General features: G+C 47.0%; 1 protein-coding gene across 10 annotated transcripts in view; it reads left to right on the top strand.

The window, feature by feature from the left end:
- Positions 1–26,818, top strand: part of LOC106603825 (rap guanine nucleotide exchange factor 6) — a 197,170-nt gene that overhangs the window by 112,609 nt on the left and 57,743 nt on the right. For all 10 annotated transcript variants that reach the window (XM_045717340.1, XM_014198000.2, XM_045717338.1 and 7 more), the window contains 2 exons: positions 19,732–19,863; positions 26,166–26,349. In XM_045717340.1, the coding sequence (XP_045573296.1) occupies positions 19,732–19,863; positions 26,166–26,349 (316 nt within the window). The remainder of the gene's footprint in view (positions 1–19,731; positions 19,864–26,165; positions 26,350–26,818) is intronic.

Genomic DNA, 26,818 nt, shown 5'->3' with positions numbered 1-26,818 from the left:
TCTATAACTGTTTTAGAGTCACCATTGACCTCATGGTGAAATCATGAGTGTTTTCCTTCCTCTCCAGCAACTGAGTTAGGAAGGACGCCTGTATCTTTGTAGTGACTGGGTGTATTGATACACCATCCAAAGTGTAATTAATAATTTCAACATAGTCATAACGATATTCAATGTCTGCTTTTTAAAAATGTTACACATCTAGGTGCCTTTCTTTGCTAGGCATCATCAGAAAACCTTGCTCGTCTTTCTGCCTCGCTAGTCTTTGTGGTTGAATCTGTGTTTGAAAGCCAGGGATTTTTCTTAACGTTAAGGGTCCCAATTTTGTTTAAACGTTCACACCCCTGCTCCCTACCTACCTACCGGCCTAGCTCCCTACCTGTCTACCGGCCTAGCTCCCTACCTGTCTACCGGCCTAGCTCCCTACCTGTCTACCGGCCTAGCTCCCTACCTGTCTACCGGCCTAGCTCCCTACCTGTCTACCGGCCTAGCTCCCTACCTGTCTACCGGCCTAGCTCCCTACCTGTCTACCGGCCTAGCTCCCTACCTGTCTACCGGCCTAGCTCCCTACCTGTCTACCGGCCTAGCTCCCTACCTGTCTACCGGCCTAGCTCCCTACCTGTCTACCGGCCTAGCTCCCTACCTGTCTACCGGCCTAGCTCCCTACCTGTCTACCGGCCTAGCTCCCTACCTGTCTACCGGCCTAGCTCCCTACCTGTCTACCGGCCTAGCTCCCTACCTGTCTACCGGCCTAGCTCCCTACCTGTCTACCGACCTAGCTCCCTACCTGTCTACCGACCTAGCTCCCTACCTGTCTACCGACCTAGCTCCCTACCTGTCTACCGACCTAGCTCCCTACCTGTCTACTGACCTAGCTCCCTACCTGTCTACCTACCTACTGACCTAGCTCCCTACCTGTCTACCTACCTACTGACCTAGCTCCCTACCTGTCTACCTACCTACCGACCTAGCTCCCTACCTGTCTACCTACCTACCGACCTAGCTCCCTACCTGTCTACCTACCTACCGACCTAGCTCCCTACCTGTCTACCTACCTACCGACCTAGCTCCCTACCTGTCTACCTACCTACCGACCTAGCTCCCTACCTGTCTACCTACCTACCGACCTAGCTCCCTACCTACCGACCTAGCTCCCTACCTACTGACCTAGCTCCCTACCTGTCTACCTACCTACTGACCTAGCTCCCTACCTGTCTACCTACCTACTGACCTAGCTCCCTACCTGTCTACCTACCTACTGACCTAGCTCCCTACCTGTCTACCTACCTACTGACCTAGCTCCCTACCTGTCTACCTACCTACTGACCTAGCTCCCTACCTGTCTACCTACCTACTGACCTAGCACCCTACCTGTCTACCTACCTACTGACCTAGCTCCCTACCTGTCTACATACCTACTGACCTAGCTCCCTACCTGTCTACCTACTGACCTAGCTCCCTACCTACCTACCTATCTACTGACCTAGCTCCCTACCTACCTACCTACCGACCTAGCTCCCTACCTACCGACCTTCTACCGACCTAGCTCCCTACCTACCGACCTACCTACTGACCTAGCTCCCTACCTACTGACCTAGCTCCCTACCTACCTACCTACTGACCTAGCTCCCTACCTACTGACCTAGCTCCCTACCTACCAATCTAGATGCCTATTGACCTAGCTCCCTACCTACCTACCTACTGACCTAGCCCCTACCTACCAATCTAGCTCCCTACCGATCTACAGACCTAGCTCCCTACCGATCTACAGACCGAGCTCCCTACCGATCTGGCTGCCTACCTGCCGACCTGGCTGGCTGCCTATCTATCTGCCGACCTAATGACCTTGCTCCCTGTCTGCCTATCTACCGACCTTGCTCCCTGTCTGCCTATCGACCGACCTAGCTCCCGACCGACCTAGCTCCCTCCTATCGACCGACCTACTGGCCTAGCTGCCTACCTGTCTACTGGCCTAGCTGCCTACCTGTCTACTGGGCTAGGTGCCTACCTGTCTACTGGGCTAGCTGGCTACTCGCCTAGCTCCCTACCTGTCTACTGGCCTAGCTGCCTACCTGTCTACTGGCCTAGCTGCCTACTGGCCTAGCTGCCTACCTGTCTACTGGGCTAGGTGCCTACCTGTCTACTGGCCTAGCTGCCTACCTGTCTACTGGCCTAGCTGCCTACTGGCCTAGCTGCCTACCTGTCTACTGGGCTAGGTGCCTACCTGTCTACTGGGCTAGGTGCCTACCTGTCTACTGGCCTAGCTGCCTACTGGCCTAGCTGCCTACTGGCCTAGCTGCCTACTGGCCTAGCTGCCTACTGGCCTAGCTGCCTACTGGCCTAGCTGCCTACCTGTCTACTGGCCTAGCTGCCTACCTGTCTACTGGCCTAGCTGCCTACCTGTCTACTGGCCTAGCTGCCTACCTGTCTACTGGCCTAGCTGCCTACCTGTCTACTGGCCTAGCTGCCTACCTGTCTACTGGCCTAGCTGCCTACCTGTCTACTGGCCTAGCTGCCTACCTGTCTACTGGGCTAGGGCTAGGTGCCTACCTGTCTACTGGCCTAGCTGCCTACCTGTCTACTGGGCTAGGTGCCTACCTGTCTACTGGCCTAGCTGCCTACCTGTCTACTGGCCTAGCTGCCTACCTGTCTACTGGCCTAGCTGCCTACCTGTGTACTGGCCTAGCTGCCTACTGGCCTAGCTGCCTACCTGTCTACTGGGCTAGGTGCCTACCTGTCTACTGGCCTAGCTCCCTACCTGTCTACTGGCCTAGCTGCCTACTGGCCTAGCTCCCTACATGTCTACTGGCCTAGCTGCCTACCTGTCTACTGGCCTAGCTGCCTACCTGTCTACTGGCCTAGCTGCCTACCTGTCTACTGGCCTAGCTGCCTACCTGTCTACTGGCCTAGCTGCCTACCTGTCTACTGGCCTAGCTGCCTACCTGTCTACTGACTTCCCTCTGTCCCAAGCCTTTTCAAACCCACAACATACACACAGCATAGAGACAAAGGGAATTTCACAAATGGCACCCTATTCGCTATATAGTAGAGCACTTCACTATTTAGGGAATAAGGTGCCATTTGGTACGTATCCATAGAATTAGGCTTTTGTTGTTTTTCTGAATGGTAATTTACCATGAGGGATGAGCTGGGGGCCGAATGCATATTGATACTTATCGTCTGGTCTTCCTGTCCAGATCACACCATAGACCTCCCTGGACACTGAAAGCTCTCTGCCAGCCCAGACCAGCTCTATCGGCTGTGGTCGGGAGAATATTGAGATGTTGCAAGCAAGCAAAAACCCTACCCTGAATGATGCATTGTATTACATTGTAATATTTGTATGTTTCCTGTGTTGTTCTTTGTTGGCATTACAAGTGCCATGATTTGAGTTTAGTAGCATTAACAAAATGTGTTGGAAAGATGCAGCACTTCTTTCATTGAATGTGCTGTTGCAGAAACCGTTTGCAGAGAAAAGAGCGTATTTCTCTTACTGCTAGATGTTGACTTTGTATGTTACTCTCTAGCCTTACATAATGTTGTGAGAACCATGTATCGTCTCTAGCCTTGTCACCATTACCATGCAGAAGCTCTTACCTGATACTGCACTACACTACAATATTAAAGCCATATCCAGCTCAGCTTTATTTATGTTTTTATCTTTTGAAACCGATAGCTAGTAGCATGAGAAAAACACTAGCCATATCGTTGGTCTGTGTAATTACTGTCCATTACATGTGATGAGGAGCATTGTTGAGTACTCTGATCTGGTTGTGTCCCAAATGGCACCCTGTTCCCTATATAATGCACTTATTTTGATCAAAAGTGGTGCACTAGGTAGGGAATGCATTTTGGGAAATAGCCCTGGTCAAACTCTTCATTGTGCTCATTGTGTTTATTGTGCTGCTAGGGCTGCTGCTGCCATTATGGGACCAAATGTCTACTCATGGTGGAGCCCCACAGACATGCTTACTGCAGATGACCCCATTACTAGCCATCCCCCTGAAAAACACACACAGCCCCCTCTCCAGTCCCACAGCTCTAATGTCAGTGATGTGGCCCCTCCCCAGGAGCTGATGACTTTTCAGCCAGGGTAGGATCACCCATTCCAGCTGTTTCCATTATCTTAGTGCTGATTACTTTTCACCCAGGGTAGCATCACCCATTCCAGCTGTTTCCATTATCTTAGTGCTGATTACTTTTCAGCCAGGGTAGCATCACCCATTCCAGCTGTTTCCATTATCTTAGTGCTGATGATTTTTCAGCCAGGGTAGAATCACCCATTCCAGCTGTTTCCATTATCTTAGTGCTGATTATTTTTCTGCCAGGGTAGCATCACCCATTCCAGCTGTTTCCATTATCTTAGTGCTGATGATTTTTCATCCAGGGTAGCATCACCCATTCCAGCTGTTTCCATTATCTTAGTGCTGATTATTTTTCTGCCAGGGTAGAATCACCCATTCCAGCTGTTTCCATTATCTTAGTGCTGATGATTTTTAATCCAGGGTAGAATCACCCATTCCAGCTGGTTCAATCATCTTAGTGCTGATGATTTTTAATCCAGGGTAGCATCACCCATTCCAGCTGGTTCAATCATCTTAGTGCTGATGATTTTTCATCCAGGGTAGCATCACCCATTCCAGCTGTTTCCATTATCTTAGTGCTGATTATTTTTCTGCCAGGGTAGAATCACCCATTCCAGCTGTTTCCATTATCTTAGTGCTGATGATTTTTAATCCAGGGAAGAATCACCCATTCCAGCTGTTTCCATTATCTTAGTGCTGATGATTTTTATTCCAGGGTAGAATCACCCATTCCAGCTGTTTCCATTATCTTAGTGCTGATGATTTTTAATCCAGGGTAGAATCACCCATTCCAGCTGGTTCAATCATCTTAGTGCTGATGATTTTTAATCCAGGGTAGCATCACCCATTCCAGCTGGTTCAATCATTTTAGTGCTGATTATTTTTAATCCAGGGTAGCATCACCCATTCCAGCTGTTTCCATCATCTTAGTGCTGATGATTTTTCCGCCACTGGGTATACATAGGCTGCTTTTTTCAAGGGCATTTATATATACAAGCAGGGATGGCAGTGTGCCTGTCCTTCCAGGCAGATTGAGTTTGAGGCATCTCTTTAGCTATCTTTAATTTTTTATTTTATCTTTATTTAACCAGGTAGGCTAGTTGAGAACAAATTCTCATTTACAACTGCGACCTGGCCAAGAATAAAGCAATTCGACCCATACAACACATAGTTACACATGGAATAAACAAACAAACATACAGTCAATAATACAATAGAAAAGGTTACAGTGTGTGCAAATGAGGTAAGATAAAGGAGGTAAGGCAATAAATAGGCCATGTTGGCGAAGAAATTACAATATAACAATTAAACACTGGAGTGATTGATGTGCAGAAGATGAATGTGCAAGTAGAGATACTGGGGTGCAAAGGAGCAAGATAAATACAGTATCTGCTTGTTCCTGCAGAGTGTCACATAGTAGTTCACTGATCCTGGCGGTTAAGCCTGTATGAGCCTGTACACCCAACCACCGCTTACAGCCTGGTGTCAGTTACACCATTAACACCCAGTTACACCATTAACACCCAGTTACACCATTAACACCCAGTTAAACCAACCGCTGCTTACAGCCTGGTGTCAGTTACACCATTAACACCCAGTTAAACCATTAACACCCAGTTAAACCAACCACCGCTTACAGCCTGGTGTCAGTTACACCATTAACACCCAGTTACACCATTAACACCCAGTTACACCATTAACACCCAGTTAAACCATTAACACCCAGTTAAACCAACCACCGCTTACAGCCTGGTGTCAGTTACACCATTAACACCCAGTTACACCACTAACACCCAGTTAAACCAACCGCTGCTTACAGCCTAGTGTCAGTTACACCATTAACACCCAGTTAAACCAACCGCTGCTTACAGCCTGGTGTCAGTTACACCATTAACACCCAGTTAAACCAACCGCTGCTTACAGCCTGGTGTCAGTTACACCATTAACACCCAGTTAAACCAACCGCTGCTTACAGCCTGGTGTCAGTTAAACCAACCGCTGCTTACAGCCTGGTGTCAGTTAAACCAATAACACCCAGTTAAACCAACCGCTGCTTACAGCCTGGTGTCAGTTACACCATTAACACCCAGTTAAACCAACCGCTGCTTACAGCCTGGTGTCAGTTACACCAATAACACCCAGCTAAACCAACCACCGCTTACAGCCTGGTGTCAGTTAAACCAACTGTAAGGCTATGTCCATCAACACTGTTAGTTTGGACTCCACACTAAGCTGTCAGACAGTACTCCCTTTGCCCCAATGTTTTCCACCATCTGGAGGAGCCAGAGGACGTTGCCAACTGTAGATAACACGGTCCAGAACCAGCAATAACACAGGAGAACCAAAGGGTGTGGCTGGCTGACTGCAGCCCCTGTTTCAGTCCGGTGGGCTCTCCCTGGCCTGTTGTTGTACATGGTGGGGGGTGGAGCAGGGTAGGAGGGCAGGAAGCATCTGTGAGGAGAAGGGGGCAGGAGGAGGGTGGAAGGGGGGGAGCTGGAGCTAACCCTCTCTGTATTTGGTGGTCGGTGTCCTTCAGCCGGGTAGCATTGACCATGGCCGTCTTCACTGAAAGCCCTGACAGGACCACCTTCTCCTCCCTCACACCTTCCTGTTTCTAACAGCACCTAGCACAGCACAGTGAGGCAGGCTGGGGCCCATTTTCTCTCTTTTCCCTCTGTTTCTCTGTCTCAGTGCTGTTTGAGTATGGGACACATGCCAGGGGAGAGGGAGGTAGTCTGCTACAGGTCTGTCAAGCCCCCCTATAAATATTAATGTCCCAGACATACACATCAAACCTCCCTGGCGGAGACGTGGACCCATTCCTCTGATACAGAAATAACCATTCCTTAAGAGGGCTTTAGAGTTTTGACCTGCTGTAATTTTCTCACACCAACTAGCAGAGAGGGTAAATTAAATGAGTGATTGATGTAATAGTTTTAAACCTGTACACACCCACAAAGAAGTGGCTCCCACTAATTAGAATTGGGTGATTTAGGATGGCCATGGCAGGATGATTAAACATGGATGGCTCCTTACACTATTAGTCACTATCGTCATGCCTCCCTGAGAAAGAGATACAGACAGCGTCAGCAGTAGACTGTTGTCGTGCCTGTTTTTCTGTCCTGGCTGCCACTCTGACTGACTACATCCTCTGTCTGGAGCAAAAGTCACAGCTAGCTGGCGGGACCAGAGTCAGCACCATGCCACCACTCAACATCCTGGCTGTCACAATACTGTCACTACCTAGTGGAGTAATGACAGCCATTCCTCCTCAGTTTACATTCTGTTACAACACAGGAAGGGTGGTGATTCAACTCTTTGGAATCTCTTTAGGACCAGGAACGTCATCGCTAAAATAGTCTAACTGAAACATTGTCATCCAATCTCCTTTTTTGGGGCCAGAATGACAGTCTGATATGTGACATGTGCTAGGCTAGATGCCGCCTCAACAAGGAGCAGTGAAATGAATTGTGACACACTCAACTTTCACTATTAGTTATTTGGTGTGGCATCATGCTTATGCTGCTGGCTCTGATTTGTGCGTTGGCATAAAACCATAGAGAGTAACTACCAAGCCCTTTGACTGTCATCATTATGTATGAGGTGGAGGAAGATGAGGGTCTTCACCCGGCAGCCTTTTCTCTTCTCCCTGTGTGTGTGTCGCTCGTTCGCTCTCTCGTGCACGCTCTCTCTCTCTCTCTCTCTCTCTCTCTCGATCCCCCCGCCTCACCTTTGTACTTGTCATCTTCAAATCCAACTTAAATGAATTTACATCTCTCCATTTCCTGCAATCTCATCTGCAAGAGCCCCATGCATTTTACTTCAGAGGTGGGGGTTCTGTAAAGATAATATTCTCCCTCCATCGCTTGCCCCATGTCTCCTCCACTCCCTGGACTGTATCTTAATGTAGACTTTGCTTCACAGTACTGCTCTTGTGTGTGAGTGCAGAAGGTGTTTTGGGAGAGAGGGAAGAGGTCAGGGAGTGTTAGTGAGTGGAGGTTGGGATCATCTCAGGGCAGGCTGGTTCACACACAGTTTGTGTGAGAGCAATGCAGTGCTTCCATTGGCTCTCGGTCCCCTGTACCTCTAACACCATTAAGCCTACCACTGGGCTAATTTGTGTGTGTGTGCGCGCTAGTGCTTCTCGGAGTGTGCGCTAGGCTTGGGCGGTGTATCGTATATAGAGGTATTTTGAAATAATTGTTTTGTGTGCGTTTTATTTATATCTTTATTTATTTGGGGGGTTTTTGGGGCTCCCTAAAGCTTGGGGGGGATGGGTGCCCCGGCCTGGCTTATAACTAAGTTGGGCTAAATGAAATGCTTTCCAGCTCAGGGCTCCAACCAGGCATTGGTTTGTTAACATACTAGCGAAGTGGCTAGTTTGCAAGGTCAAGCTTCTTCGTTACAGCAGAGACGTTCAATCCCCTGCTGGATTAAGATCCCGGTTGCCTACATTTTTGTTTTGTGTGTCAAAAAACAAATACACTGCCGATAATACCGTGTACCCCTGTAGGGTATAGGAGCAGTATGAAAATCTGCATACTGCCCTTCCCTAGTGAGTTTTATGTGCTGGCCTCTGGCTACACTCATTTGGCGCCGTTTTGTTTGATCCGTGAGTGGAAGAGAGCATTCTCTAAATCAAGATGGAATGGATTGACTCTGACGTCAAAGGAGAACTACACTGAGTGTATTCTTGTTTCTCAACTTGTTGGCTTTTTAACAGTTGTGTAACTGGCTGATATACTGAAGATGGTGATCTTTCTCAGTGTGTTGGTGGGTTTTTTTTTAAATTGAGGTTATGACATGAACTAAATTGCATTAACAATGAGGCTATTTGCCCAGTGGTTGGCACATTGATTGGTTCTTGAGTTGTTGAGTATTGCCATGCCTGTTTGGTAGTGCTGCCATCTGCAGGCCATTGAAGTCCATGCCATGACCCTGTCTAATGTGATGTGATATGTTATGTTGGCATCATTACTTACTCAGACATAGTGTACAGATGTTCTAATTTAGGGAGCATGCCACCTTCTATAGGCTATTTAAGTCTCTTCCTGCATTCCATACATTTACTCATGATTTGTTTGTCTGGAAATTCATTTCTACAACCATCTCTGTGTGTACTCATTTGTGTCATCCAGTAGAACTCAGAAGTTATTGATCCATAATACGCCTGTGCTAATTAGAACAATCAAGACTTAGCTAAAGGACACCTCCGCTACTCAAATAGAATGTATAATGACTGGTGTCGCCAGTCCCAGTACAGGACCCAGTGTTTGAGATTCAGCTCGGTGTTTAGTCCACCTCCAGTGCTTCTGTCTCCAGTGCCATTAAAGGGATACTTTGGGATTTTGACAGAAGCTCTTTATCTACTTCCCCAGTCATGTGACCGACCGGCTCAAATCGGTCTTATGTAGCAAAATATATATATTATTGGATAAAATGGTATGTAATGCACTACAGTTGAGGAACAATGGGAAAGTAATTATGCTTTGAAAGTTGATAAACTTGTTAACTCACTTTTGAGAAAATAGTCTTTGAATGGTTTGGTACTACTACTGGAGAGCCTGTCTTTGTCTACACCCGTTCACACCCTCTTAAGCTTTAGCCCCACCCATCTCTTTAAGGGTTGATCCGAATGTACTAACAGCACCCAAGCTAACTTGCTAGCTACTTCCAGACAGCTAAGTGAGAGAGAACAGCTCACTGAACATTACTTAGGCTGTTACATTATCCAGAGCGTTAGTGACTGCAACTGTGCTGGCAGATTATCCGTCCGTAAATTCAGAGCGTTTCGCGTTCAGAGCGCACACTGGGCGCTCTGGCTGACGAGTGAGTTTACTGACACCGGTCATATTCAACGGGTGTTGAGCGTTTGTAAATTCAACAGTTATTCTGCGCTCTCTGGCACACAGACGAGAGTGCTCTGTAATAGAGGTTGACCGATTAATCGGAATGGCCAATTAATTAGGGCCGATTTCAAGTTTTCATAAGAATTGGAAATCTGTATTTTTGGACGCCGATTTGGCCGATTTTTTTTATTTTTATTTTTTATTTTATGTTTTTCTTATTTCATTTTTTATATTTTATTTTCATATTTTTTTTGACCTTTTATTTAACTAGGCAAGTCAGTTAAGAACACATTCTTATTTTCAATGACGGCCTAGGAACGGTGGGTTAACTGCCTTGTTCAGGGGCAGAACGACAGATTTTTACCTTGTCAGCTCAGGGATTCAATCTTGAAACCTTACGGTTAACTAGTCCAACGCTCTAACCACCTGCTTTACATTGCACTCCACGAGGTTACGCGAATGCAGTAAGAAACTAAGGTAAGTTGCTAGCTAGCATTAAACTTATCTTATAAAAAACAATCAATCATAATCACTAGTTAACTACACATGGTTGATATTACTAGTTTATCTAGCCTGTCCTGCGTTGCATATAATCGCTTAGGTACACGTTGCTCCAACCATAAACATCAATGTCTTTCTTAAAATCAATATACAAGTATATATTTTTAAACCTGCATATTTAGTTAATATTGCCTGCTAACATGAATTTCTTTTAACTAGGGAAATTGTGTCACTTCTCTTGCAAACAGAGTCAGGGTATATGCAGCAGTTTGGGCCGCCTGGCTCGTTGCGAACTGTGAAGACTATTTCTTCCTAACAAAGACAGCCAATTTCGCCAAACGGGGATGATTTAACAAAAGTGCATTTGAGAAAAAAGCACAATCGTTGCACGACTGTACATAACCATAAACATCAATGCCTTTCTTAAAATTAATACACAGAAGTATATATTTTTAAACCTGCATATTTAGCTAAAAGGAATCCAGGTTAGCAGGCAATATTAACCAGGTGAAATTGTGTCATTTTGCGTTCATTGCACGCAGTCAGGGTATATGCAACAGTTTGGGCCGCCTGGCTCGTTGCGAACTAATTTGCCAGAATATTACGTAATTATGACATAACACTGAAGGTTGTGCAATGTAACAGGAATAACGTTTTGTTTTCGAGATGAACGTTTCCGGATTTGACCTAAGGCTCGTGTTTCTGTGTGTTATTATGTTATAATTAAGTCTATGATTTGATAGAGCAGTCTGACTGAGCGATGGGTAGGCACCAGCAGGCTCGTAAGCATTCATTCAATATAGCACTTTTGTGCGTTTTGCTAGCAGCCCTTCGCAATGCATTGTGCTGTTTATGACTTCAAGCCTGTCAACTCCCAAGATTAGCCTGGTGTAACCGATATGAAATGGCTAGCTAGTTGGCCGGGTGCGCGCTAATAGCGTTTCAAACGTCACTCGCTCTGAGACTTGGAGTAGTTTTTTCCCTTCCTCTACATGGGTAACGCTGCTTCGAGGGTGGCTGTTGTCGATGTGTTCCTGGTTCGAGCCCAGGTAGGAGCGAGGAGAGGGACGGAAGCTATATTGCTACACTGGCAATACTAAAGTGCCTATAAGAACATCCAACAGTCAAAGGTATATGAAATACAAATCGTATAGAGAGAAATAGTCCTATAATAACTACAACCTAAAACATCTTACCTGGGAATATTGAAGACTCATGTTAAAAGGAACCACCAGCTTTCATGTTCTCATGTTCTGAGCAAGAAACTTAAACGTTAGCTTTTTTACATGGCACATATTGCACTTTTACTTTCTTCTCCAACACTTTGTTTTTGCATTATTTAAACCAAATTGAACATGTTTCATTATTTATTTGAGGCTAAATTGATTTTATTGATGTATTATATTAAGTTAAAATAAGTGTTCATTCAGTATTGTTGTAATTGTCATTATTACAAAAACATGTTAAAAATCGTCCGATTAATCGGTAGCGGACTTTTTTGGTCCTCCAATAATCGGTATCGGCGCTGGAAAATCATAATCGGCCGACCTCTACTCTAATCGAACTAGATGGCCAGACTGCATTTACGAATGCACCCGAAATGGTTACTTGCATAGTGGAGTCTTTTGGTAAGACGTAGCTAACTAGGTAAACAATGAACCATAATCCCAACGCATGACGTTACTACCCTGCATGAATCTGCAGGTAGCTAACCAACCAGGTTCAATGTTATGAACTCAAGAATACCATTTGTATGTCTGTGTCCAGTATGAAGGAAGTTAGAGGTAGTTTTGCAAGCCAATGCTAACTAGCATTAGCGCAATGACTGGAAGTCTGTTGGTATCTGCTAGCATGCTAGCAGATACCGTAGACTGTCATTATACTAAAGCTAGTTAGCAATTGCGCTAGCCCTAGTTAGCCACTTCCTTCAAACTGCACGCCACAGGAGGTCGGTGGCACCTTAATTGGGGAGGATGGGCTCATGGTAACGGCTGGAGTGGAATAGGTGGAATGGTATCAAACGTATCACACACTGTTTCCTTGTGTTTGATGCCAAAAGTGGTATACACTAGTTCATCTGACTCTGGGGAAGTAGATAAAGGGCCTGATAGGGAAAGTTGGCCTGGTAGGGAGTTGGCAGCCAGGAGTAACGCTCATTTTATTGCTGTTAACATAATTGCATTGGCTGTTTGGATCTCAGGAAAAGAAGGGGAGGAAAGCTGACAAGCTAGTGGAGTAATCGACTATATATCAATAACCTGCAGCACTCTTCCCAGCCTGTTATTTACAACGCCGTGCATCGTGTGTGACTCGGTCGGTCAATCTCCCCTCACTTACTAGCAGAACACTGAGATCCACAGCTAGACACTCTAATCTAACGCAACTGATTTGAGTTGGGATATTGATACATAGAACATGGAAATGGAGATGTGAATAGTTTAGATGGATGGCTCCAGTGACTGACATCCTCTACAGTGTTATCATCAGAAGTACTTCCTTCTTCACCCCGAGCAGCCCAGCCCACCTCCAGGCTCACGTGTCTCTGTTTGGGAGGACTGCTCTACTCTGTGATAAGACCTCTCTGTCTGGTTTATTTCACTTTGAGATGTGAGGATTGCTTCTCTCCTGTCATACATGATACAATGATTTGCCTCCAATGAAAGATGGAATAGAAATGGCTTGGATCTATGCATGTTGAATATGCCATACGTCTAGTATCTATAAATGGGCTACCACTAGCCCTCCCTTGCTGTGGCGAGCTCAGCTCTGAAGCAGTTAAGGCATAATTGGGAAGCTCCACTATGTTTTAATGATGGAGCCCCTGCTGGGATCCTGTACCGGTGCATTAGTGCTGCTGCGTCTAGAACTGGCCTATTCTGGATTGGTGGCCTGTCTTTGTGAACCAGGGTCATTACTAGCATCACACCTAAACATCTGCTTACAGCTTTATTCCAAACGTTGCGTCCCAAATGGCCGCCTATTCCCTTTATAGTGCACTATAAAGTAGAGGTCGACCGATTAATCGGAATGGCCGATTAATTAGGGCCGATTTCAAGTTTTCATAACAATCTGTAATTTGTATTTTTGGCCACCGATTTGCCAAATAATTATTATTATTTTTTATTTTTTTAACTAGGCAAGTCAGTTAATGACGGCCTAGGAACAGTGGGTTAACTGCCTTGTTCAGGGGCAGAACGACAGATTTGTACCTTGTCAGCTTGAGGATTCAATCTTGCAACCTTATGGTTAACTAGTCCAACGCTCTAACCACCTGCTTTACATTGCACTCCACAAGGAGCCCGCCTGTTACGCGAATGCAGTAAGAAGCCAAGGTAAGTTGCTAGCTAGCATTAAACTTATCTTATAAAAAACAATCAATCAATCATAATCACTAGTTAACTACACATGGTTGATGATATTACTAGTTTATCTAGCCTGTCCTGCGTTGCATATAATCGATGCGGTGCGCATTTGTGAAAAAGGTCTGTCGTTGCTCCAACTTGTACCTAACCATAAACATCAATGTCTTTATTAAAATCAATACAAGTATATATTTTTAAACCTGCATATTTAGTTAATATTGCCTGCTAACATGAATTTCTTTTAACTAGGGAAAATGTGTCACCTCTGCAACAGAGTCAGGGTATATGCAGCAGTTTGGGCCGCCTGGGTCGTTCTGAACTGTGTGAATACTATTTCTTCCTAACAAAGACAGCCAGCTTCGCCAAACGGGGGATGATTTAACAAAAGCGCATTTGCGAAAAAAGCACAATCGTTGCACCATAAACATCAATGCCTTTATTAAAATCAATACACAGAAGTATATATTTTTAAACCTGCATATTTAGCTAAAAGAAATCCAGGTTAGCAGGCAATATTAACCAGGTGAAATTGTCACTTCTTCTGTTCATTGCACGCAGAGTCAGGGTATATGCAACAGTTCGGGCCGCCTGGCTCGTTGCGAACTAATTTGCCAGAATTTTACGTAATTATGACATAACATTGAAGGTTGTGCAATGTAACAGGAATATTTAGACTTATGGATGCCACCCGTTAGATAAAATACGGAACGGTTCCGTATTTCACTGAAAGAATAAACGTGATAGTTTCCGGATTCGACCATATTAATGACCTAAGGCTCGTGTTTGTGTGTTATTATGTTATAATTAAGTCTATGATTTGATAGAGCAGTCTGACTGAGCGGTGGTAGGCACCAGCAGGCTCGTAAGCATTCATTCAAACAACACTTTCGTGCGTTTTGCCTTCAAGCCTGTCAACTCCCAAGATTAAGCTGGTGTAACCGATGTGAAATGGCTAGCTAGTTAGTGGGTGCGTGCTAATAGCGTTTCAAACGTCACTCGCTCTGAAACTTGGGAATGGTTGTTCCCCTTGCTCTGCATGGGTAACGCTGCTTCGAGGGTGGCTGTTGTCGATGTGTTCCTGGTTTGAGCCCAGGTAGGGGCGAGGAGAGGGACGGAAGCTATACTGTTACACTGGCAATACTAAAGTGCCTATAAGAACATCCAATAGTCAAAGGTATATGAAATACAAATCGTATAGATAGAAATAGTCCTATAATAACTACAACCTAAAACTTCTTAGCTGGCAATATTGAAGACTCATGTTAAAAGGAACCACCAGCTTTCATATGTTCTGAACAAGGAACTTAAACGTTAGCTTTCTTAGATGGCACATATTGCACTTTTACTTTCTTCTCCAACACTTTGTTTTTGCATTATTTAAACCAAATTGAACATTTTTCATTATTTATTTGAGGCTAAATTGATTTTATTGATGTATTATATTAAGTTAAAATAAGTGTTCATTCAGTATTGTAATTGTCATTATTACAAAAAAAATATATATTTTTTAAATCAGCCGATTAATCGGTATCGGCTTTTTTTTGGTCCTCCAATAACCCGTATTGGTATCGGCGTTAAAATCATAATCGGTCGACCTCTACTATAAAGGTAATAGGGTGCTGTTTGGGACGCAAGCCAGGCCTCACAGGAACGAGGGGAATGGAGGTTCAATGCCACAATAAGTTAATTACTGTAGCCAGTCTACAGAAATGAAATTAGTTCAGTAAAATATCTCATTTTCAAGATAAGGTTATAATATAAGTGAATAAATTAGAAATGCTCTGTCGTGACTTAATGTGACTCCAATTTAGGTCTAGTCATAGTTTGGACTTTTAGAGAGACGACTTAAATGATCAGTCCTGGCTCGCCTTGCGTTCCCTTGTTGATGTGAGATTCATACAGCCAAAGGAATAAGACATTCATATTTAATCACCCCACACTGCTATCATTAATTCATGATCAGAACAGACAGTGGAAGTTGGGAAGGCATTGGCGTGCCATTAAGTAAAAGTTGGTGTGAAGTGTGAATTAGAGCTGCGAGACTGCAGCAATTAGCGAGGTCTTCGATTTCATTGGCCCGTTTGTCCCCCCGGCGGCCTCATTAGCCAATCCCGTCCTCCCACAGCCTCTCATATGTCATCAGACTTCATCCCCAGGATGAAAGACTTTGATTGCCATGCCATGTGACATCAACATCCGACCTAGTGTCACCACTGTTTCTGATTGCCATGTTGATAACGGCGTTGTTGTTTGATGATGGGAGTTTTAACCAGAGTGGTTGGAGAATTGAGATCCTAAATGTTATGGGTTTTGAGGCCATGATAATGGATATATACATTAGTTTTCTCCTCTGGGAATCCGATAGATTTGTTAAATGGATGCAGGCCAGAGATTCATCATTGTCTGAAACCTGATCCCATTGTAAAGGAATCAATATTGACCCACTTGGCTGTGGAATAAACAGAATGAACGGCCCGTTTAGCTCGTTGATAGGGAGAGTCTGTTCTAACTGGCTGCTGTATGACTTGCAACACTTTTCATTTTAGTTATGGCACCGCCACCTTTGGTTGCTGTTGTCAATATCAACTGCTGCCGGCTACACCCCTCATGTTGGTGCCAGTTGAGCTGTAGTGGAAGAAGATTGCATTCACAGCCCCAGTGTAATGGAAAATGGATTTTAGTTGAATAGGAGTGGATGTGTCCAGATGAGAATGCTTGGGGTTTTGGTTGCGATTTTCTGACTGAGAAGTGTTACATTATTCACTGTTAGGCTACTCTCTGACCACCCTAACTACACACCTTCACCCTGGGGCTCCTGAGTGGCGCAGTGGTCTAAGGCACTGCATCTCAGTGCTAGAGGCATTACTACATACACCCTGGTTCGAATCCAGGCTGTAGTCCCATAGGGCAGCGCTTGACCCAGCGTCATCTGGGTTTGGCTCAACGTCGTCTGGGTTTAGCCAGTGTAGGCCATCATTGTAAATAAGAATTTGTTCTTAACTGACTTGCCTAGTTAAATAAAGGTTAAATTAAAAAACCTCCAGCCTCAACCTTGCTCTCTACATAGGACTGAGGTGGGGAGCCCAGCACATCTAGGAGACAGCCATTTGTCTAACCTAATTGTCAGTGTTGGATTTCTCCAGCTCCACCTAGGTGTTATTGTGTACAGGGTCATTCTCATGACTGCAACCAGCTCTCCTGTCTCCTAGTCCAGCCTATGTTTTCTCTTGTGTATGGTGTAGAGGATGGACTCTCCCCAGTCCCCTGTGGAGGGATGGGTTAAGGGGTTGTAAGTTGCTGGGGCTGCCCAGCCCCCACCAGTATGTAGTGTAGACTGAACTTGTTTAATATTGCATGGTGGCACAGAGATGGGTCCAGCGCCCGCGTTGGGTGGGTGGCTTGTTGTCTGGCTGGCACTGCCAGGCTGGCAGAGGTGGCCATGGAGGTGTGATGCAGGTTCACCCACTGTCCACGCAACCAGACCAGCTCCCTCACCCTCCTCAGGCTGGTAAGACCTGGGAACTCTGGACTGAGTTGGTAGAATACCTGATCGATATGATATAGAAGCTGAACTGGTCACATTGACTGTGTGTGGCTAGGTTGTTAGCAGGGCATTGGTTAGCAGGGCATTGGTGGCTGCTCTTTGTCTGTTTTGGATGTATTGTCCTGGTCTGTGTCTTGAGTCTCTCATTGATGGGATGGTTTTCTTGGTTGATTAATGAAACACTGGGCTGTTGTAACATTATCCAGGTTGACTGGAAGTTTAGTCCATCTACCATAGGCGAGGTGATCGTTATTGATTGGTGTGTAGTAGTAGCTTATGGTTTAGAGAACAAGCCCGTGTCCTGAAAGGGAACAAGCCCGCGTCCTGAAAGGGAACAAGCCCGCGTCCTGAAAGGGAACAAGCCCGCGTCCTGAAAGGGAACAAGCCCGCGTCCTGAAAGGGAACAAGCCCGCGTCCTGAAAGGGAACAACGGAAGTGATACCTTTTTCTTTCAATTACAGCTTTTCTTCAGTGATCCTCATCTCATTTCGCCAAGGGACAAATTGTTTCAGTATCTTTATGAAAGCAGTGACCTACAATGTTTTGATGCCAGATACATTTTTATTTTATTTTCTATACACACAAAAAGCTTGTTTCTCTCAAATGTTGTGCACATTTTTGTTTACATTCCTGTTAGTGAGCATTTTGTCCTTTGCCAAGATAATCGATCCACCTAACAGGTGTGGCATATCAAAAAGCTGTTCATTACACAGGTGCACCTTGTACTGGTTACAATAAAAGGCCACTGTAAAATGTGCAGTTTTGTCACGCAACACAATGCCACAGAGGTCTGAAGTTCTGAGGAAGCATACAATAAGCATGCTAACTGCAGTAATGTCCACCAGAACTGTTGCCAAATCATTTCATGTTAATTCCTCTACCATAAGCCACCTCCAACGTCGTTTTAGAGAATTTGGCAGTACGGCCACCCGGCATCACAACTGCAGACCACTTTTATGGCGTTGTGTGGCTGAGCGGATTGCTGTTGTCAACATTGTGAACAGAGTGCCCCATGGTGGCAGTGGGGTTATGGTATGGGCAGGCATAAGCTACAGGCAATGAACACAATTACATTTTATCGATGTCAATTTGAATACACAGAGATACCGTGACGAGATCCTGAGGTCCATTGTCGTGCCATTCATCCACCACCATCTCATGTTTCAGCATGATAATGTAATAAGGATCTGTACACAATTCCTAGAAGTTTAAAATGTACCAGTTCTTCCATGGCCTGCATACTTACCAGACATGTCACCCATTGAGCATGTTTGGCGGAGTGCTGCAGAGATGGGAGAATCTTCCAGAAGGACAACCATCTCCACAGAGGAACTCTGGAGCTCCTTCAAAGTGACCATCGGGTTCTTGGTCACCTCCCTGACCAAGGCCCTTCACCCCCGATTGCTCACTTTGGCCGGGCGGCCATCTCTAGGAAGAGTCTTGGTGGTTCCAAACATCTTCCAATTAAGAATGATGGAGGCCTCTGTGTTCATAGTGACCTTCAATGCTGCAGAAATGTTTTGGTACCCTTGCCCAGAACTGCCTCGACACAATCCTGTCTCGGAGCTCTATGGACAATTCCTTCGACCTCATGGCTTGGTTTTTGCTCTGACATGCACCGTCAACTGTGGGACCTTATATAAACAGGTGTGTGCCTTTCCAAATCATGTCCAATCAATGGAATTTACCACAGGTGGACTCCAATCAAGTTATAGAAACATATCAAGGATGATCAATGGAAACAGGATGCACCTGAGCTCAACTTCGAGTCTCATAGCAAAGAGTCTGAATGCTTATTTACGTAAGGTATTTCCTTTTGCTTTGTCATTATGGGAGATTGTGTGTAGTTTGAGGAGGATTTTTATTTATTTAATCCATTTTAGAATAATGCTGTAACATAACATAATATGGGAGAAAGTAAAAGGGTGTGAATACTTTCCAAATGCACTGTATTTATTTATTTATTTATTGTTGTGTGGAATTTCATTGTTGGACATAAAAGCCTGTTAAAAAGAGAAACAGTAGGAAATCAGCTCCAAGTGATTTCATTTGAAGAAATCTGTACCCAAGTATTCCCACACATAATAGAGACACCACGTCATCGTATACAGATACCAAATTATAAATTATTCTTTTAGCAAACATATATCTGTTTAGGCTTCTTGCAGTCTACAAATGATTAGTCATTATGTTCCGACCATCCGACCATGAAACAAATCTTCCCTCTGATGAATCTAGTTGATGATCGCTTGTGTCTCTCTCGCTCTGTGTGTGTCTGTCTACAGTGTGTGTTAACCTGCGTGCCGCGTGCGTGTGTGTGCGTGTGTGTGTGTGTGTGTGTGTGTCCTGTGATATTAACAGCCGTCCTTCTCTCTTCCTCTGTGTCTGAGCAGCTTCCTGGAGACCTAAACAAGATGCACCTTACAGACCACCCCCACAGCCAGGGGATCCATGTGCCGCCCAGCCAATCCGGATGCAGTATCACCAGCGACTCGGGGAGCAGTAGCCTATCAGACATCTACCAGGTATTTCACCATTCACAAACTGAGCTGACGTAGTATACTTATAACCTCACATTTCCAAAGCTTTGAACTTCCATTGTTCTGTTTCAGTAATGCTCCTAGCCTTTTGTTCTCTCAATACTGTATGACTTTGAAGTCAGTCAATGCTCCATGGCTTTCCTGCTTGTAAAGGAGGAAGGATGGAAAGGTGTGGACGTTACCATTTCAGAGGCTTTCCCCAGCTCGACTGACCCAGCCCTCCCCACGCTCCATGTAGCCCTCTTTTTGCCCGCCTTCATCCTTCCTCACCCTTTCTCTCTCCACCTCTCTCCCGCTGCTTTTCCAGTTCAATGGAACATGTCATCTCCTCCCATCCATCCAATCATCCTGGGTTGCTAATTATAGTGTGTGTTAGTTGGGTTTCCTGTGGTTCTAAGGGCCCCTCTCTCCTGTAGTGTTGTGTGCTAAAGGGCAGGGTACACAGGACACAGCAGGACCTCAGACCCCCCCCCCCACTCACTATTATATTAAATGTTCTAACCTTAGCTCCTGCACCTACCGCATCATTTGCATATACCTCTATATAACCCTAACCCCACCCCTACTCTTGCTTTCTCTAACCCACCATTACACATACCTTCTCTCTCACCTTTAACCCACCATTACACATACCTTCTCTCTCACCTTTAACCCACCATTACACATACCTTCTCTCTCACCTTTAACCCACCATTACACATACCTTCTCTCTCACCTTTGACCCACCATTACACATACCTTCTCTCTCACCTTTAACCCACCATTACACATACCTTCTCTCTCACCTTTAACCCACCATTACACATACCTTCTCTCTCACCTTTAACCCACCATTACACATACCTTCTCTCTCACCTTTGACCCACCATTACACATACCTTCTCTCTCACCTTTAACCCACCATTACACATACCTTCTCTCTCACCTTTAACCCACCATTACACATACCTTCTCCCTCACCTTTGACCCACCATTACACATACCTTCTCTCTCACCTTTGACCCACCATTACACATACCTTCTCTCTCACCTTTGACCCACCATTACACATACCTTCTCTCTCACCTTTGACCCACCATTACACATACCTTCTCTCTCACCTTTAACCCACCATTACACATACCTTCTCTCTCACCTTTAACCCACCATTACACATACCTTCTCCCTCACCTTTGACCCACCATTACACATACCTTCTCTCTCACCTTTGACCCATCATTACACATACCTTCTCTCTCACCTTTGACCCACCATTACACATACCTTCTCTCTCACCTTTAACCCACCATTACACATACCTTCTCTCTCACCTTTAACCCACCATTACACATACCTTCTCTCTCACCAACCAGACTATCTCCCTGTTCTCTCCTCCTCCTCATGGAGTCACCTGTCATTGATTTAGAGGAGCTCAGTCAGCTGTGTCCATAAATGTATGTTGACTTGAGTCCAGCAGCTTCTATTGCTGGCAGTTGGTGAGTTTGTTTATAGCTTGTGTTTTTTGAAATGCTTGACCTCTCGTCGAGCCCTGAGCGGTGAGCTGCCATACCACTCAGTCACTCTGGGCTGCAGTGTGTCTCTCCTCTTCCCTTCTCGATCTCTTCTCTCTGGCTCAGTCCCCTGTGAAGCCAGCAGGAACTAATGTCCCTGTCAGTTTAGATTTGACCTGATCTGAGACCTGTATTAGCACAAAACGTCTCCCTCTTTCTGTGTCACTCTCGGTCCCAATCTCTCTCTCTCTCGGTCCCAAACCCACATGGAGATATCAGCAGTAAGGGTTCTCTGTCCATCTCTCTGTCTCTCGTTGGCTCTCTGTCCATCTCTCTGTCTCTCGTTGGCTCTCTGTCCATCTCTCTGTCTCTCGTTGGCTCTCTGTGTCTCTCGTTGGCTCTCTGCGTCTCTGTCTCTCGTTGGCTCTCTGCGTCTCTCGTTGGCTCTCTGTGTCTCTCGTTGGCTCTCTGCGTCTCTGTCGCTCGTTGGCTCTCTGCGTCTGTCTCTCGTTGGCTCTCTGCGTCTGTCTCTCGTTGGCTCTCTGCGTCTGTCTCTCGTTGGCTCTCTGCGTCTGTCTCTCGTTGGCTCTCTGCGTCTGTCTCTCGTTGGCTCTCTGCGTCTGTCTCTCGTTGGCTCTCTGCGTCTGTCTCTCATTGGCTCTCTGCGTCTCTGTCTCTCGTTGGCTCTCTGCGTCTCTGTCTCTCGTTGGCTCTCTGCGTCTCTGTCTCTCGTTGGCTCTCTGCGTCTCTGTCTCTCGTTGGCTCTCTGCGTCTCTGTCTCTCGTTGGCTCTCTGCGTCTCTGTCTCTCGTTGGCTCTCTGCGTCTCTGTCTCTCGTTGGCTCTCTGCGTCTCTGTCTCTCGTTGGCTCTCTGCGTCTCTGTCTCTCGTTGGCTCTCTGCGTCTCTGTCTCTCGTTGGCTCTCTGCGTCTCTGTCTCTCGTTGGCTCTCTGCGTCTCTGTCTCTCGTTGGCTCTCTGCGTCTCTGTCTCTCGTTGGCTCTCTGCGTCTCTGTCTCTCGTTGGCTCTCTGTGTCTCTGTCTCTCGTTGGCTCTCTGCATCTCTCGTTGTCTCTCGTTGGCTCTCTGCATCTCTCGTTGGCTCTCTGCGTCTCTGTCTCTCGTTGGCTCTCTGCGTCTCTGTCTCTCGTTGGCTCTCTGCGTCTCTGTCTCTCGTTGGCTCTCTGCGTCTCTCGTTGGCTCTCTGTGTCTCTGTCTCTCGTTGGCTCTCTGCGTCTCTCGTTGGCTCTCTGCGTCTCTGTCTCTCGTTGGCTCTCTGCGTCTCTGTCTCTCGTTGGCTCTCTGCGTCTCTGTCTCTCGTTGGCTCTCTGCGTCTCTGTCGCTCGTTGGCTCTCTGCGTCTCTGTCTCTCGTTGGCTCTCTGCGTCTCTGTCTCTCGTTGGCTCTCTGCGTCTCTGTCTCTCGTTGGCTCTCTGCGTCTCTGTCTCTCGTTGGCTCTCTGCGTCTCTGTCTCTCGTTGGCTCTCTGCGTCTCTGTCTCTCGTTTGCTCTCTGCGTCTGTCTCTGTCTCTCGTTGGCTCTCTGCGTCTGTCTCTGTCTCTCGTTGGCTCTCTGTCGCTCGCTCGTTGGCTCTCTGCGTCTCTGTCGCTCGCTCGTTGGCTCTCGGGCTGCTCTGTGCGTGTCGCTCGCTCGTTGGCTCTCGGGCTGCTCTGTGCGTGTCGCTCGCTCGTTGGCTCTCGGGCTGCTCTGTGCGTGTCGCTCGCTCGTTGGCTCTCGGGCTGCTCTGTCTCTCTCTCTCTCTCTCTCTCTCGGGCTGCTCTGTGTCTCTCTCTCTCTCGGGCTGCTCTGTGTCTCTCTCTCTCTCTCGGGCTGCTCTGTGTCTCTCTCTCTCTCTCTCTCTCTCTCTCTCGGGCTGCTCTGTGTCTCTCTCTCTCTCTCTCTCGGGCTGCTCTGTGTCTCTCTCTCTCTCTCTCTCGGGCTGCTCTGTGTCTCTCTCTCTCTCTCTCTCGGGCTGCTCTGTGTCTCTCTCTCTCTCGGGCTGCTCTCTCTCTCTCTCTCTCGGGCTGCTCTCTCTCTCTCTCTCTCTCTCTCGGGCTGCTCTGTGTCTCTCTCTCTCTCTCTCGGGCTGCTCTGTGTCTCTCTCTCTCTCGGGCTGCTCTGTGTCTCTCTCTCTCTCTCTCTCGGGCTGCTCTGTGTCTCTCTCTCTCTCTCTCTCTCTCGGGCTGCTCTGTGTCTCTCTCTCTCTCTCGGGCTGCTCTGTGTCTCTCTCTCTCTCTCTCTCTCTCTCGGGCTGCTCTGTGTCTCTCTCTCTCTCTCTCTCGGGCTGCTCTGTGTCTCTCTCTCTCTCTCTCTCGGGCTGCTCTGTGTCTCTCTCTCTCTCTCTCTCGGGCTGCTCTGTGTCTCTCTCTCTCTCTCTCTCGGGCTGCTCTGTGTCTCTCTCTCTCTCTCTCTCTCTCTCTCTTGGGCTGCTCTGTGTCTCTCTCTCTCGGGCTGCTCTGTGTCTCTCTCTCTCTCTCTCTCTCTCTCTCTCGGGCTGCTCTGTGTCTCTCTCTCTCTCTCGGGCTGCTCTGTGTCTCTCTCTCTCTCTCTCGGGCTGCTCTGTGTCTCTCTCTCTCTCTCTCGGGCTGCTCTGTGTCTCTCTCTCTCTCTCTCGGGCTGCTCTGTGTCTCTCTCTCTCTCTCTCTCGGGCTGCTCTGTGTGTCTCTCTCTCTCAGGCTGCTCTGTGTGTGTCTCTCTCTCTCTCTCTCTCTCTCTCGGGCTGCTCTGTGTGTGTCTCTCTCTCTCTCTCTCGGGCTGCTCTGTGTGTCTCTCTCTCTCTCGGGCTGCTCTGTCTCTCTCTCTCTCTCTCTCTCTCTCGGGCTGCTCTGTGTCTCTCTCTCTCTTTCTCTCTCTCTCGGGCTGCTCTGTCTCTCTCTCTCTCTCGGGCTGCTCTGTCTCTCTCTCTCTCTCTCTCTCGGGCTGCTCTGTATCTCTCTCTCTCTTTCTCTCTCTCTCGGGCTGCTCTGTGTCTCTCTCTCTCTCTCTCGGGCTGCTCTGTGTGTCTCTCTCGGGCTGCTCTCGGGCTGCTCTGTGTGTCTCTCTCTCTCTCTCTCGGGCTGCTCTGTGTGTCTCTCTCTCTCTCTCTCTCTCGGGCTGCTCTGTGTGTCTCTCTCTCTCTCGGGCTGCTCTGTGTGTCTCTCTCTCGGGCTGCTCTGTGTCTCTCTCTCTCTCTCTCTCTCGGGCTGCTCTGTGTGTCTCTCTCGGGCTGCTCTGTGTCTCTCTCTCTCTCTCTCTCGGGCTGCTCTGTGTCTCTCTCTCTCGGGCTGCTCTGTGTCTCTCTCTCTCTCGGGCTGCTCTGTGTGTCTCTCTCTCTCAGGCTGCTCTGTGTGTGTCTCTCTCTCTCTCTCTCTCTCTCTCTCGGGCTGCTCTGTGTGTGTCTCTCTCTCTCTCTCTCGGGCTGCTCTGTGTGTCTCTCTCTCTCTCGGGCTGCTCTGTGTGTCTCTCTCTCTCTCGGGCTGCTCTGTGTGTCTCTCTCTCTCTCGGGCTGCTCTGTGTCTCTCTCTCTCTTTCTCTCTCTCTCGGGCTGCTCTGTGTCTCTCTCTCTCTCTCTCGGGCTGCTCTGTGTGTCTCTCTCGGGCTGCTCTCGGGCTGCTCTGTGTGTCTCTCTCTCTCTCTCTCGGGCTGCTCTGTGTGTCTCTCTCTCTCTCTCTCTCGGGCTGCTCTGTGTGTCTCTCTCTCTCTCGGGCTGCTCTGTGTGTCTCTCTCTCGGGCTGCTCTGTGTCTCTCTCTCTCTCTCTCTCTCGGGCTGCTCTGTGTGTCTCTCTCGGGCTGCTCTGTGTCTCTCTCTCGGGCTGCTCTGTGTGTGTCTCTCTCTCTCTCTCGGGCTGCTCTGTGTGTGTCTCTCTCTCTTTCTCTCTCGCACGCTCGCTCTGGCACTCGCTTTCTTTCTCTCTCGCGGACTCGCTCTGGCGCTCGCTCTCTCGCGCTCGCTCTGTCTTTGTGTGATTTGATGGGATGTCTCTGGCTCGCTCGCGTCAGCTCTCGCTCCCTCTGTGTCGCTCTCTCTCTCGCTGTCTTCCACATGCTGAAAGAACAGAACTGCCCTCCATCTAACACCTAGATAAAAGAACAAGGGATCCAGAGATGAGAGAAAGACACTGATCCTCTCTGTTTCACACTGTCTCTGTACAGGCAGACTTTCTCTGTGTTTCACACCGTCTCTGTACAGGCAGACTTTCTCTGTGTTTCACACCGTCTCTGTACAGGCAGACTTTCTCTGTGTTTCACACCGTCTCTGTACAGGCAGACTTTCTCTGTGTTTCACACCGTCTCTGTACAGGCAGACTTTCTCTGTGTTTCACACCGTCTCTGTACAGGCAGACTTTCTCTGTGTTTCACACCGTCTCTGTACAGGCAGACTTTCTCTGTGTTTCACACCGTCTCTGTACAGGCAGACTTTCTCAGGTAACATTCCCTCTGGATAGAAACATCCCTTCTTCCAATCAATCCCTTATCTAGGAAACATCCCATCTGATCCTGTCCACTTCCATTCCTGAAAGCACTGCAGAGCAGGGAGGTTCAGTCTGTTACTGTGTACTAGAGGAGCGAATAGACAGATGGTCTTAAATATTTCTGAAGTGACTGGGGAGCTGGTCGCTTAACCTCAGGGTAGTGGGTTCAAATCCCAGTTGATCTGAGCACTCCGTAACCCTCGGCACCAGTTCATTCCAACCATCTGTCCAAACAGAATGGAAAATATGGGCAGTGTGAATAATTAGTGGTGTATGCATAATTCTTAGGGGTTATGTTTTACATTTTTTTGGTCTGCGTTTAAAGAATAACCAATATCTGTCACCTCTGCAGGCTACAGAGAATGAAATGGGTGATGTGGACCTATCCGGGCTCCCGGAGGCAGCGGTGGACTCTGAGGAGGAGGAGGAGGAGGAGGATGAAGACCTGGAGAGGACGTCAGACACCCTGATTGGTAGAGACCTGGTCAGGGAGTGTCTGGAGAAAGACCCAGTGGACCGCAACGATGATGACATTGGTGAGCTTCTTGTGTGCTCCTCCTTTACCCTCTCTTTCAATTCAATACAAGGGGCTTTATTAGTATGGGAAACATGTTTTCATTGCCAAAGCAAGTGAAATGGATAAACAAAAGTGAAATTAACAATAAAAAATGAACAGTAAAAAGTTCCAAAAGAATAAAGACATTTCAAATGTCATATTATGTCTATATACAGTGTTGTAGCGATGTGCAAATAGTTAAAGTACAAAAGGGAAAATAAATAAATAAGTATTGGTATACAATAGTGTTTGTTCTTCACTGGTTGCCCTCTACTTGTGGTCCCAGATCTTGCTGTTGTGATGCATACTGGTATTTCACCCAATAGATATGGACCTGCTTGCTTAGGGGACTCTTCTCCAGGTTCATCTCTCTGTAGGTGATGACTTTGTTATGGAAGGTTTGGGAATCGCTTCCTTTTAGGTGGTTGTAGAATTTAACGGCTCTTTTC

The sequence above is a fragment of the Salmo salar genome, chromosome ssa04 (assembly GCF_905237065.1).
Source record: "Salmo salar chromosome ssa04, Ssal_v3.1, whole genome shotgun sequence".
In the NCBI taxonomy this organism is placed as follows: domain Eukaryota; kingdom Metazoa; phylum Chordata; class Actinopteri; order Salmoniformes; family Salmonidae; genus Salmo; species Salmo salar.
The sequence above is the reverse complement of the archived record's forward strand: the minus strand, read 5'-3'. Positions and strand labels throughout refer to the sequence as shown.